Source organism: Mastigoproctus giganteus, chromosome 7, assembly GCF_048544385.1.
Source record: "Mastigoproctus giganteus isolate SK-2022 chromosome 7, ASM4854438v1, whole genome shotgun sequence".
NCBI lineage: Eukaryota > Metazoa > Arthropoda > Arachnida > Uropygi > Thelyphonidae > Mastigoproctus > Mastigoproctus giganteus.
Genome location: NC_143581.1, coordinates 111,913,474 through 111,928,715, shown reverse-complemented (window position 1 = coordinate 111,928,715; position 15,242 = coordinate 111,913,474). Strand labels below are relative to the sequence as shown.

Genomic DNA, 15,242 nt, shown 5'->3' with positions numbered 1-15,242 from the left:
AGTGAGTGCATTGAACCATTGAGGCTAATTATGCGATCATCACTAGACTCTGAAGAGATTCCGTTGGATTGGAAAAGTGCCAATTTATCTCCAATACATAAGGGTGGCTCTAAGAGTGAAGTGGGAAATTATCGACCTGTCAGTCTGACTTCAGTGGTAGGGAAAATCATGGAGGCAATGATCAAGGGTGGAATTCAGGATCATTTGGATCGAATTGAAATTCTCAAGGATACTAAGCATGGTTTTGTAAAGGGAAAATCATGTTTAACAAATCTGGTTTGCTATTTTGAAAGGGTCACTCAAGAGCTGGATGTAGGGAATAATTTCGACATTGTTTATTTAGATTTCAGCAAAGATTTTGACTCAGTCCCACATGAGTGGTTGCTTTACAAGCTGGAACAGGTTGGAATCACTAGGAAAATCCTTAGATGGATAGTAGTATGGCTTCAGGGCAGGAGGCAGAGAGTTGTGATAAATGGCTATTCCTCAGATTGGGTTGATGTAAGAAGTGGAATTCCCCAAGGATCACTATTAGGACCACTGTTGTTTTTAATTTTCATAAATGACATCGATGAAGGGATAGAGGGTGTGATGTCTAAATGTGCAGATGTTAAAATCGGTAGAGTAGTTAATGATCACTGTCAAGCTGAGCTTCTTCAGAGAGACCTAGATAGACTTCAGGAATGGTCATAAAAATGGCAGCTATGCTTTAATCCAACAAAGTGTAAGGTATTACACCTGGGAAACAGTAATCCCAAAATAACTTATTCACTTGGTGGAGTTCAACTAAACCCAGTGCTGGAGGAAAGGGACTTGGGTGTTATGATACGGTCAGACATGAAATTCTCTGAGCATTGTAAACAGGTTGCAAGGAATGCCCATGGTGTCCTATCGATGATCTATCGAACTTTTGCAAGTAGAGATAGGGACGTGATAACCCCATTATATAAGGCTTTTGTTAGACCACACGTGGAATACTGTGTTCAAGTATGGAGACCGCACCTAAAGAAAGACATCGAGCTTCTTGAAAGGGTGCAAAGATGAGTAACTCGCCTGGTGAGATCGGCAAGACGGTGTCCATATGAAGAAAGACTTCGAATATGTGGGTTGCAGATACGGTCCTTAGAGGAGATTTGATTGAGGTGTTTTAGGCTGTGAGAGGCATCAGTAAAATGAATGAGGACGGAATTTTCTAGGTTATAAATGATGCTAGAACTAGGGGACATAAATTCAAGTTATTGGGGGGAAATGTTTAGATTGGACTGCAGGAAGTTTTATTTTAGCCAGCGAGTTATAAATTACTGGAATAAGTTGCCTACATGGGTGGTAGAGCTGACAGTTTGGGGAAATTCAAAGGTCATCTGGATAGTACTTTCGGGTGAGGGAAGCACGCATAGGATGATAGGTTTAATTTCCTTTTCTTTTACTAATTATTATTATTTATTTATTTTATTTTATTTATTATTATTATTTTTTTATCATTGTTTTATTCATTTTTTTGGCCGGCGCAGCATATTAGTATTAGTAATGGCTGCATGGTGCAAGAAAGCCATAGGCCTTCTTGCACCATGTGGCCATTACTAATATCCATTGCCTTTTGGTCCCCTATACACACTACAGGCAAATAATATGCACTAAATTATATATCTGGTGGCAAGATTCTGAGAATGGGCAGAATGCAAATGACCTGTACCAGATTAAGCCTGTAATGAAATGGCAGATCAGTCTGCCCAGGTCTGAAGAGAGGAAGCTCTTGTTTGGCTCTCCATAGGTTACAGTCATCTAACACACTCCTTTTTGCTGAGAGCAGATGGACCCACCTATGTGTGAGGAGTAAGAAAGTATTTTATCCATTCACCATGCTTTGATCGAATGTCCTGTATTTAGAGATGCATGGCTTTTGTTTTACTGCTCTTAATAATCAGGTGAACCATTAAAGACAGAGACAATATTTCTGACATTTTCAACTTTCTACAGTTTATTAATTTATACACACAGATCTAAATTTATAATTTTATAGTTTGAAAGTGAGCTCTTAAGAAAAATAAGCAATCAATAGTGTTATTGTTTAAACTGAATCTAATTTTGGTACATATTTGATTAGTGGCAGAAAACACCCTTCTGGATTCTATGCTGGATGGTGGTATTCTACTGAGATGGTCATAGATGAGTTTCAGGTTTACCCACCTCCCCCTATAGGCGCCTGCGTAGCCAGGTGGGAAGGAGCAGCAGTGCGTAGCACACGCTTCTTGATTAGACCGGGGTTCGAGCCCATCACCACCAAATACGGAGGATGCGGAAAGGTCAAGGAATGACCACCGCATATCCCGGAGCAATATGGCCTTAGATGCTAATGCTCCTAAAAACCAACCAAACAACAACAACAAACCTCCCCCTATTTCCTTTATAACCATATTTTCTAGACTTTGAACTTTTTTTAGCAGGAACGGTTAAAAATCTTGAATTAATTGTCAGTTCAAGTTTATCTTTTAATGACTATATCTCATTAGAGTCAGACAATTTATTATTTTGGAAAGAATTTGCAGAGCACTGATGTTCTGTTCATTGTTTTCTGAAGGAGAAAGGTGTTTTATTAAGCAAAGTATAATTTTCACTTTAGTATCTTTACTGAGTCTGGAGCACTCATGGTAGCACAGTTGGTAGAATTGCCGTCCTTCTGTCATCAGATGGAAAAGACCTCAGTTCGAATCCTGTCGATGATGTGGGATATTTTTATGGGAATTTTTCACAATGTGGCTAAGTTAGTTGGTCTCAGTCAAGGATAGCATGGTTTTTTCTCCCAGAAACGTGGGTTTTCTGTTCAGTAAACAGAAAAATGGCCAAAGTACATCAATTTACAGAAAATATATACGGAGCAATATAGCCGTAGTTGCTGATGTTCCTAAAGCCCTACTACAGCATCTGCACCTGAGTTTGGAAATAGTTGACATTGGTCATCATCAACATCATCAGCCATTTTCAATCCACTGCAGGATGAAGGCCTCTCCAGCAACTTTCCAGTTCCTTCTGTTTTGAGCACTGGCCATCCATTTACTACCTACAAACTCATGAATTTCATCTATCCATCTCCGCCTTTGTCTTCCAGGTTTTCTTCTAGCTCCTCTTGGATACCATTCTGTTATTTTCTTAGTCCATCTGTCATCATGTCTTCGAGCTATGTGTCCTTCCCAATACCATTTTAGTTCTTTAGTTTTGATAAGAATGTCCTTTACTTGAGTTTCCTGCCTAATCCATGTGTATCTCTTCTTATCTAACAGTCTGATTCCCAATATAATTCGTTCCATTCTTCGCTGTGTAGTTCTCAGCTTCTCTTCCATTTTTTTTGTGAGTGCCCAAGTTTCATTTCCATAAGTCATGGTGGGGAGTATACACTGGTTCATTATTTTACGTTTCAGACAAACTGGGATATTGCTCTTCAGTATGTGACTATATTTCCTGAATGCTATCCATCCAAAATTTATTCTTCTCTTGACTTCCAGCCATTTATCCTTATTACAACTAATAACTTGTTCCAGATAAGTATATGACTCCACCTTTCCAATTACTGTTCCTTCAATCATTATGTCCCTTTCTGTGGCATACTTGTTCATCATTACTTTTGTTTTAGCCATATTCATATTTAGTCCAAAATCCTTACGAACTGTGCATAACTGATTAAGATTTTCCTCTAATTCTTTGGGATCGTGGCTTATGACCACAATGTCATCTGCAAATCGTAAATGGTTTAGGTTACTCTCCATTCCCATTGACTCCTTTCTGCGACCAGTATAATCTTCTGAAAGCTTCCTCAAGGACAGCAGTAAACAGCTTCGGAGATATTGTGTTTCCTTGTCGAACTCCTTTCTCGATTTTAAATTTCCTACTGTCTTTGTCTAGTCTAATAAAGGAGGTAGCACTCTCACATATTTTCTTCAAAATCATAATATACGGGGTATCTATGACATTGGTAGACAATGAAAATTCAGTCAGTTTGGTGTGACATAAGCACTGGGAAAGCAAAATTGAGAGTAGAAATGTGTTATACGAGGGGGGTATCAAAAAGTTCTTACCTAGAAATAATAGCCACTAAAGGTGAAACTTCACAGGAGCTTTAATCCTTTTCTATGTACTCTCCATATATAGTAATACATTTGGATCTATAGATCAGTTGTTTAATGCCTTAATCATAGAAGTTCGCAATTTTTGCCTGAATCCACTTCATTGATGACTTTCTGAAACAAGTCAGAGCAGTGTCCATGCAATGGTTTCTTCATTTCTCAGGAGGATAGGGTGGGTGCTGCAGTAGTTTGAAGCCGCACTGAGCAACAAAGTTGGTGGTGGCAACAGCCGTGTACGGTGGTGCATTGTCTGACAGAACATTCCACGGCTTTTCACCTTCAAAGCATTCCGTAAATTTTTAAAATTTTTTTCTGTCCAAAAACACGGACAACATTACATTCTTCACAGATGGAGTGATCTTTGCCTTTTTGGGAGGTGTGGAGGAAGTGTGCTTCTACTACTTTAACATGTCTTTAGTCCTCGGATCACACTGGTACACCCAGCATTCATCATTTGTCATCAACCGATCAAAAAAGTTCTCAACATCCGCATTACACAAATCCAACAGTTGCTGAGAACATTGCTTCTGCAAAGGCATCAGCAATCTTGAAACCCATTGTGTGGAGACCTTATACATGTGCAGATGGTCATGTAAAATGCTGTGGGCAGACCCACAACTAATTCTCACTGCATTTGTGATGAAATGAATTGTCACACGTCTGTCATTAAACTCCAGTTGTCCCACCTTCGCAACTGTCTCACTGTCTGTGGATGTTGATGGCCTTCCTTCTCTTGGCTCATCAAAGACATTTGTAAGGCCGCACTGGAACTCTCGTTTCCACTTTTTTACGGTATCATAGGATGGATAATTCTGCCCATACAGTTTTCATTTCTTCATCAGTTTCATAAGATTTCTTACCCCTCAAATTCAGGAACTTGATCATTGCTTGATACTCCACTTTGTCAACCACAGCATCCTTCCTCAGATTCCAGGCTCCACCTCTGGTGTACGGGAATGAAATTTCACATGTTAGTTATTGAATATGTAGACAACTTATATTAAAAACAGCATCTTCCTACTGATGTTTTATCTAGGTCAGGGTACGAACTTCTTGATACCCACTCATAGTTCTGAGGACTCTGATGAGTACAGAGAACGACTGTACAGAGAAATAGAGTGGGCCAGTAAATAACATTGTCTCGTAATGGAGGATTTTAACTTCCCAGATATTGACTGGAACGTATGGGTTGGTCACTCGCACAATACTGGATTTATTGGATGATTGTTTTCTTTAGCAGCATGTTCGAGAGGCAACTAGAGGAGTAATACTCTTGATCTGATTATCAGCAGTAATTATTCATGCATTAAGAATCTGTAGATAATAGAACCACTAAGTGGCAGTGATCACAGTGTATTGGTGTGGAATTTACTCAAAGATGTAATTACCATCAGGGCTAAAGGGAAGGGTTTTTGCTTTCATAAAAGTGACTACAGTGGTCTCAGACAGTTTTTAAATTCTATACAGTGGGACCAACTGATGATGTTACCAACAAGAAATTCTAAATGGGAAGCATTCAAGGAATTAATCTTGGAAGCTACTAGGCTTTTCATACCAACCAAGAAATATTATTTAAGGTTTGTGCCTAAATGAATGTCAGATGAACTAATGAGACATGTGGCAGAGAAGAAAAATACACGGGGTGCATATCAATTATTAGGAGACACAGAAGCCTATTGTAAATATAAGCTGGTCTGTAATCAAGTCACAAAGTAGGTCAGGTAAGCGAAGGCAGATTATGAGAAATCTTTGGCAAAGAATGTAAAGAGGAACAGCAAAAACTTCTTTATCTATGTGAACTCTAGAAGGAAGGGGATGAATCAGATTGGTCCACTTGATATCGATGGTGCGACTGTTAATGATACTGCTCAGGTAGCTGACAAACTGAATGATTATTTTGCATCTACATTCACACATGAGGAATTATTTAGGGAGGAGAATACCATAAGTTTATGAAACTTGTAACAGGGAACTAAAGGATTTTGTAATAACGGAGAGCAAAGTGAAGGAGAAATTTTTGAAGTTAAACATAAGAAAGACCTGGGGTGGATGAGATGAGATCTAGCCAGTTATAGGTGGCAGCAAACGTAGTAAGCAAACCCTTAGCCATGATTATGAGGGCATCCTTTGACTCAGGGGGGGGGGGGGGGTACTGGAGTACATTAGCACATCGCCAGTCCCCAAGGACTGGCGATGTGCTAATGTCTCCAGTTCATGAAGGGTGACACGAATAATTACAGACCTGTTAGTTTAACTTCTGCTTTGGGGACAATAATGGAGTCACTTGTTAAACAACCACTGCAGTATCATATAGACAAGACTGCAATTATAGTTCAGACCGAGTATTTGTTTAATGCGCAGTCTTGTCTGACTAATTTGATTAGATGCTATGATAGGTGGAACAGGACCAGAGTATGTCTGATAGGGGCAGTGGTTGATGACATTGCAGAGCAGATATCATCTTTTTAGGGCACAAAGGGTTATATTCAGTGGTGGGATTCAAATAATTTAACAATCGGTTCGCTGCCCCCTAATGACCATTCTAAGTATAAAAAAACTATATACCAAAAGGTAGTTTTATTATTTCATGCAGTTAATAATTAAATAAGAACAATATAAGAGGTCCACAAAACTAGATTATGTTATAAGAAAGAGTTTTAAAATATTAATGAAAAAATATTAAATAACACCTGACAAAAACAATAAAACTGTTATTTAGGATATTTCCATATTACTTCTTGATTGGCATCCTTACTTGCAATTTTCTTCGCTTTTATCCGAGCATCATCGGCTGAGTGATTTATCCTTAACCATCTTTTCACTGGAGGAGTAGGATCCCATTCCTTTAGAGGTAGGCCGATTAGACTAATAGTCATTGTGTTTGATATATTATAAAGAGTTAGGTGACTTCTCTTCTCTGAACATTATGTTCATCTTTGAAAAAGCCGTTTCCACTTCTGTTGAACTTACAGCAATTGTTCTGACAATATTTTTAGGGCTTTGAACGCTTTCAGGAATTTTTTAAAACGTTTTCCACAAAATCTTGATAATCATTAATATCAATTTGGTAATTAAAAATGTCATTAAATACGAGCAATTGTTCTTCAGCTGCTTTCCATGGAACTAGTACTTCTTCAATGTTCCAGTAACCTGGCTCCAAAAAATTTAGAAATTGTAATTTATTCCTATCTTGAAATTGGCTACAACTTGCTTTTAAATGTTCACAATCCATTAGTCTTTTTTTCAAATTCGTTACGATGTTTTCTAAAAGTCTTTCCTGAGGAAGCCCGACAAATTCTTGATTTTCTATGAATTTTATATTTTTAAAGGTTTCTGAACTAATTAATTCATCAACTTTTTTTTGGTATATACCCTTTTCCTTTCCAAGCATTTGAAATGCTTTAATAGATCTTATCACGAGTTTTTCAGCCTTTATTATGTCTATATTTCTTGCTTGCAGTGCATCTGAAAGAAGAGAAATTTCGTTTAAAATATCAATCATCAATGCCAAATCAGTTATAAAATATACATTTTCAAGATGGGCAGTCATACCTAAGTACAGTCGGTCCTCGTATAACACGTGTTTGCATTACACGAATTCGATCATACACGATTTATAAATAGGGGAACGTTATCTTATATAACACGAACCGAATTCGCTTATACACGATTCGCCTTTGTGTTTACAAGAAATGGCAGTCGAATGCGGAATCACCCCAACTGAATGCAACACGATAGGAACGAAGAAGATTCTGAAAATGTATTTATGTGTTTTATATCAGTGAAGGGGAAACACATTTCACCATAATAACGTAAAAACCAACACAATTCCAGCTATCGCAAATGCAATTAGATGGAGTTTACTTCCAGTTTATAACAGATTCCACTAGCAGAAACGCAACTGGAAATTGTTTTTATTGTTTTATGGTAGTAACCCCCAGAAATGTGCTTTAGTAAAATGTGAGGTGTTAATAGTGTATCTCGGCCTTTACGGTGTTGTTTATTCAGTTGCTATATGCGCGCAGCTTTGTTTATGTGTATCAAGCATGCCTCCTCGTTTTGTAATTGTGCTTTATTCCCTAAAAATGAGTAAAATACTTAAAAGGTGTGAAAAGGAAGCGTCCTGGCTAAGACACTGCAGATTCAGAGAGAAAAAAAAAAGAAACAATATCGATAAACAGAGGCGGACTGGGTCAAAAATTCTTACCCGGGAAAATTTGTAGTGGCCTCATACTACGGTTTATGGCCAAAATCACACCGGCCTCCGGCCCACCGTGGTTTCCCCCGTAAGGCTTATGGCCAGTCCGCTTCTGTCGATAGAGAAAAAATATGAAATTGTGAAACGCTTTGAGCGAAATGAAAGACCATGTGATATTGCACATGCTACAGGCCTAAATGAGGCAACGCCGAGAATTACAAAGAATGCTGAGAAAATAAAAACAACTTTCATAGCGGGAACAACTCAAAGTGTAATTAAAATCCATTAGATTAAGACACAAAGAATTGGAAGAGATGGAACGGCTGTCATCTCTTTGGATAGAAAATCAAACAAAAAACAAGTTTGCTTACGATAGAAGCAAAAGCATTAGCAATATTTTATTACGACTTACGTATTATAATTTATACTTACGTATTATAAAATACGTAAGTATTTTATTAGGACTATTTTATTTAATATAATAATTTTTTTACGAATAAAATACGTATTTTATCCGTAAAAATACTTTTTTAGTATTAAAAAATACTAAAAATACTTTATTATAATATAATATTATTTTTATTACGTATTTTAATCGTTATAAAATACGTAAGTAATTTATAACGATTAAAATTACCCTATTATTTATTGTGTTTGGTAATGTTTTGGTTCCAAATGTGTGTTCAATCTTGGGTGGTCGGCACCTAACCCTACTTTTCCCATAGGGGCTGTTGTTTATATTGCACGATTTTGCATTGCACGAGGGTTTCCAGGAACGCAACTATCGTGCTATACGAGGACAGACTGTACTTTTTATTTGAATAAAAATAGTGATGTAGCGCTGGATAAACGTGCCACACAGCTAGGGTTCACCTTAACTACAGGCATCCCACCCTGGTCCCAAAACTCTTCCAATCTTTATAATTTCAATTCCAAGTTGTTCGGATATTTTGGAAAGTTCAGTTTGGTTTTTATTGGATTGATGAAAAATAGTGTATATCTTATCAATAAATATTTTAAAATGATTTACTTGCTTTATTTCCTTTATCGAATCATCTAAAACAAGATGGAGGCGATGATCCAGTGCCATATTATTATGTTTGGAAACTCTTTTGCAATCCTAGTACTCACTCCAGATTTTCTCCCAAGATATAACGCTGCAATCTCCATCGGAGCAAAATCCTATTAAATTTTTTTCTAGGTAATTCTTAGTAAGCCCAACATTATTTAAACTTTCCATAACTGAAGAACATATTGTCTCTGCATCTTGTTTTTCCAATTCAACTAGTTCAATGAAAATTGTTGGTGATGTAACTGAATCCTCAACTTTTATATAATAACTGTTTGCACTGTCCTCAAGTATAAAAACTGGTTTGCAGGATATCGTTGAAGCTTCGTCAATAATCAAACATATTTTCAATAATTTTATGAAATATTTCTTTTTTAATTTCGTTTTCAATGAAATCAACTACTTTAACAGCAGTTTTACGAGAATGTAATCCTATTCCCATATCTAATCCATTTTTAATTTGCACTTCTATCTCTGAAAACGGTTTACATCTTTTTGCCAGGCTGTAAACTGTATTAAAATTGTGATATTGTTGCACTGTCCAGCATTCAGGAAGATTATTTTCAATTTTGGAGTTGTTATCGTTTTTTATTTCAATAATTGACATGCTGCTTTCTTAAGTTGGAGTGGTTGTGCTTGTGACTGTTTTGTACCATCCAAGGCCAATTCTGATACAACAAATTCTGATTTTGGTTTCTTATTGAAAAAATCTGTCAAACTCTGTTGCCTTTCCATCCTTTTAAGGGCTACTGCAAAAAATTTAAAAAATGTTTTATTTTAATATATTATAGAGCAGGAGCGGATATGTGCCTATATATTTGAATATTTTTACTGGTTCTGTCCACGTGTGGTCATATCATAAACTTTTATAAACAAAGCACTGCTGTGCTTATACCATTGATAAACATCAGTCAGAACATTCATTTTATCGATACTAAACAAAAATTTCTTGCTGAATTAATAACAACCGTTTTTAACAACCATTTTAACAACCGGTTCGCCGAACTCAACAAAAATTAGGTATCGGTTCTGCCGAACCGGTGCGTACTGGCTGAATCCCACCACTGGTTATGTTGTTGTACACGTTGGCACTAATGATATTAAGAGTAGGAGACTGGCAGAATTGCTTAACAAGTACAGGTCAATGTTGAAAAAAAGCTGTAATTAGGGTTGAATTTGAAAGTGTCTGCAATTCTGCCCAGCCACGATAGGAGGGAGTATATAATGAGAGAGCCTTGTCGATCAATTCAGCCCTGGAGAGATTGTGCAAGGCTTAAGTGGTAGAATTTTTTTTAGCATGGTCTGTGCTTGTTAACAGGAGAGACTTTTTTTTGCTGATGCTGTATAAGCTTGCTTTCTTGCATCATATGCAAGTATGATGCTAATGGTAATATATTTTTTTCAGCTGTACTCAAACATTGTTCTTCTTTTGTGCTGTTCTAAATGATGGAAATCTGGTCATTGGCTTGCACATTGTAATTTTAAGAAGGGTAGTTTGCACTTATGAAGTTTACAAAAAAGTGATAATACAAAAAAGACACTTTTACCCTGGAATAATTATACATAATAAATGACATATTGGTTATTTTATTGTATTAAAGTACAGTTTGTATGCATCAAACTGTGACTAGTAAAGGCAGCAAAAATTAAATTTTTCAATATTATCATGTGCAAGAAATTAATTGATTTTCTCCATAGCACCATTTTCTTTCTTATTTTGATTAAATTAACATGTTAAACTTCTACTCACAAATGAAAAAATAAAAGATTATTAATATTTTAAATGAGAATTAAGAAAATTCTGCAGTGTTCATATAACCAAAATTAAAATTTTGTTATTTTTGTTATATTAACACTATTTTGGACACTGCTCTCTTGAACTGCAAATTAATCAGCTTTTATTATATATCATAATTCAAACTTTTGCACTTTTAATTAAAATTTTCCAGAAAAGTCCAGTATAGTTCATATAGACTGCTGTTTGGTGGGTAATAGTTTGGAAATTGGTAAGTAACTTATAAGCCGTTTGGATGAGGAAAGTTAGTGTGCTTTCAACTGGTGTAAATAGATCTTGGGAAGCTTCACATCACTAAATAATTATTTTGCTTGTCACCTTCCCTGACTCCTTCCTCACCCCCATGCTGCTTTGAGAGAGTCTTTTAATTAAAATTTTGGTTATTGCTTTTTCCAAATTTAACTTTCAATTTTTTTACAATTTAATTATTCAAAACTGTTTGTAATCTTTAAATGTAATCATATTAATTACATTTAGTAAATGTATTTATTCAGGTTCAGACAGCTTTTAAATGTGCTACCGTCCTTAGAGATACTATCAGGCCATACATATTGCGCCGCATGAAGGCAGATGTACAAGTTAACTTGCAACTGCCCCATAAGAGTGAGCAGGTATGCTCTTTTGTCTTTATGTTATGTTGTTTCATTGTTTGCATATTTATTATTATTATTATTATTATTAGCTATATGGTGCAAGGAAGCCTGAGGCTTATGCTGCACCAGCCAAAAAAAAAAAAAAAAAATTCCCCAGTTACCCTATGAGAGAGAGAGAGAGAGAGAGAGAGAGAGAGAGAGAGAGAGAGAGAAAGTAAGTAAGTAAAAGGGAATCACCAAGAAAGGGAAGAATGATGATATCCAGCTCAGGACCCTGGGTGTGCCAAACCCATACTCACCAGATGTGAGCCCCTGGGGTTAATTTTTGTAAAGGTTTTGTAAAGGTTTTGATGTTTACTAAAGAAAATCATGCAGACTGAGCAGGAATTCTGTATTTAAGTGAAGTCCAGAAGATGACAGGAATAGGGGAAGTCAGAAAAGCATGTAGCACCTTCTAAATTTTGATCTATTGAAGAAACTGCAGTTATGCTTCAAATGCAAAATTTGGAGGATCTGCCAATCCTTTTGCATCACACAAAGAATAGTTTACATCCCATCCTATCCATTTACTCCATGGGTAGGATGAGGCATCGGGTCCAGCTTTCCTGAAGCACAATAAAGTTATAAATAATAAAATATACATCTTCTTAAATCATTTAAGATATTATTCACTATGTTTTTATAGCAGATATATTAATTAATTTTATACCAGTTTTTATAACAATTTTATAACATTTAATTTTATAAGGTAATAATTTTGTAACAGATAATTCCATCCTCTTAATATTTTTTCCTCCAATAAATGTAATTACAACACTTTTCACTTGAACTGGTTAGGCGCCTTCGTAGCCAGGTGGGAAGGAGCAGCAGTGCGTAGCACACGCTTCTTGATTAGACCGGAGTTCGAGCCTGTCACCACCAAATACGGAGGATGCGGAAAGGTCAGGGAATGACCACCGCATATCCCGGAGCAATATGGCCTTGGTTGCTAACGCTCCTAAAAACCAAATAACAACAACAGCTTGAACTGGCCAGCCTATTTTGTGTTTTTCAGCAAGATTATGCCTCTTGTTTTTTTGAAAAGATTTTCTTGCTTGAACTGAAATGTTCCAATTTAACGATGCAGTCTTTCTATAATAGCCAAATAGAAAGGTTTTGAAGCATTCATTAATTATATAATAAAACCAAACTAGTGAGTTAAGTATTGGCAGTTAAGTATAGCATTGGTAGGTTGCAGTTTTAATTCACCATGCTCCTTTCTTTGATTGGATTTCACTTCCAGCTAAACAAAATGTGGCTGTCTTATTGTTGGAAACAACTAAAACTGTCATCTCTACTTTTGAGAAATTAAAATAATTACAGTATTATTCCACTTTCCCCACGTTCCATTCTGTCGTACTTTCCCCTTAATTTGCAATCATTGCCTTCGTTATCATAATCCAAATCTTTTTTTATGCATGTGTTCACTATTATAGGAGAGATCACTCTTTTTGTGCTCCCTGATTTCTGCTCACTATTTCCCACCATTCTATCTTTTAGCATTAGCATTAGTAGAGGCATTTGATGCAAGAAAGCAAGCTTATGCGGCATCAGCCAAAAAAAAAAACCACTTCCACTTCACCCCTCTGTTCGTTCAAAATACCTGTCCAGCTGAGCCTTAAACTTATTTAGGCACGACAAGGGATGGAAGTCTGTTCCACCAACCAACCACCCGCTGGCTAAAGGCAAATTTCTGCACGTCTATTCTACATCTGTCTTTCCTCAATTTGAATTTATGCCCTCTCAGGTGATTATTCTGATCGAGAGGAAGAATCCCATCAGCATTGAGCATGCTCAAACCATTCAAGGCCTTATACACCTCTATCAGATCACCTTGCTGGTGCCTAGTCTCCAGACACTGTAATTTGCAAAACTTAAGCCTTTCTTTGTAAGAGCACCCCTTTGTTCCATTCACTAATCTTGTTGCCCTTCTCTGTACTCGTTCCAGCAGCTCTACATACATCCTTCTTGAAATGAGGCCTCCAGACCTGTATACAGTACTCTAGGTGTGGCCTGACCATTGCCTTATACAAGGGAATAATGACCTCCTTATCCCTGCTAGAAAAATTCCTATATATCATTGACAATACACCATGAGCTACTCTTGCAGCCCGTCTGCACTGCTCAGAGAACTTCATATCTGCCTGCACAACCACACCCCAGGTCCCTTTCATTCTCTACCACTGTCAGTGTAGTACCACAGAGTTGATACGTTGCTCTGGGGTTGCTGTTTCCCATGTGTAGTACTTTACATTTGTCAATGTTAAACTTCATTTGCCACCTCTCAGCCCATCTGCCCAACCTTTTGATAAGGGCAACCCATGTGTGAAAAATCCAAATATGTTTTGTTAGATTTGAGGTAATGTGTTGTGGTGAAACAAAGGCAGGATATTTCAGAATTAAATTGGGTGACTAGGGTCAATTTGGGAACCCATAAAATGTACTATACTTGTGTGAATGGCTTGTGATTGTGAAAGTGTGTAAAAGATAGCCATAACATTTGCAGTTCCCATGGTGTGGTGGGATCATATTAATGATTTCTACTTTTGTTTCATAAATGCAGCAGGTTATAATATGAAGAACAAGCAGAGCATTGTGTATCCCAATAATGTTACTTAAGTTGTAAAGCCAGTACCCCATGGTCCTGAATTTTTGGTACCGCCTCCACCAGTTCTTGAACATATGCTGTCAGATTCTGAATATGATACTTGTGATCCATTTGATGATGTTGTGATGAAGACATTCATAATTTTGGAACACAGCTGTTTACAAAAAATGAATTTGTCAATCTCTTGAGAGATTTAAATCCACACAAGTAGAGCTTTTAGAATTCGGACTGAAATCTAGTAATGTGCTGCCCCTAGGAACAGTCTTTACATGTTCTGATGGAACCTCAGTGATATATTGCAACAATGTTCCTGCAGTCATCAATTTTTTTCTACCAACCAGCAGAGGCTATTTATTGAGTCATGAAAGCAAAGCTTCAAAGGAGGTATCCTTCATGATGGAAAAAGTTATGAATCCATTCCTGTAGCTCACATATCACATGCAAAGGAAAACTATGAAAATATGTTAAGCTTCTTTTGGGATAATTTCAGTACACAGATCATGGTTGCTGTTATCTTATTTGTTTTTTAGGAGCATTAGCAACTAAGGCCATATTGCTCCGGGATTGATCCTCCATATTTGGTGGTGACGGGCTCGAACCCCGGTCTAATCAAGAAGCGTGTGCTACGCACTGCTGCTCCTTCCCACCTGGCTACGGAGACGCCTATCATGGTTGCCTACTTTTTGGAGATTTTATTGAGTACTTGCTTGTCTGCTACTTGGCCAACAACTTTGTTACACAAAAAATGCTTTGATTTCTGTGCTGTGGGGTAATTGAGCAGGAAGTGAACATTGGGAAAGCAAAGTGTGGCTGCCATGATAC

General features: G+C 37.0%; 1 protein-coding gene across 1 annotated transcript in view; it reads left to right on the top strand.

Moving 5' to 3' along the window:
* The window catches only part of LOC150083150 (DNA excision repair protein ERCC-6-like), a 382,705-nt gene that overhangs the window by 204,306 nt on the left and 163,157 nt on the right, over window positions 1-15,242 (top strand). Inside the window, exon 8 of the mRNA XM_090377075.1 lies at window positions 11,675-11,791. Coding sequence (XP_090233201.1) covers window positions 11,675-11,791 — 117 coding nt within the window. The remainder of the gene's footprint in view (window positions 1-11,674; window positions 11,792-15,242) is intronic.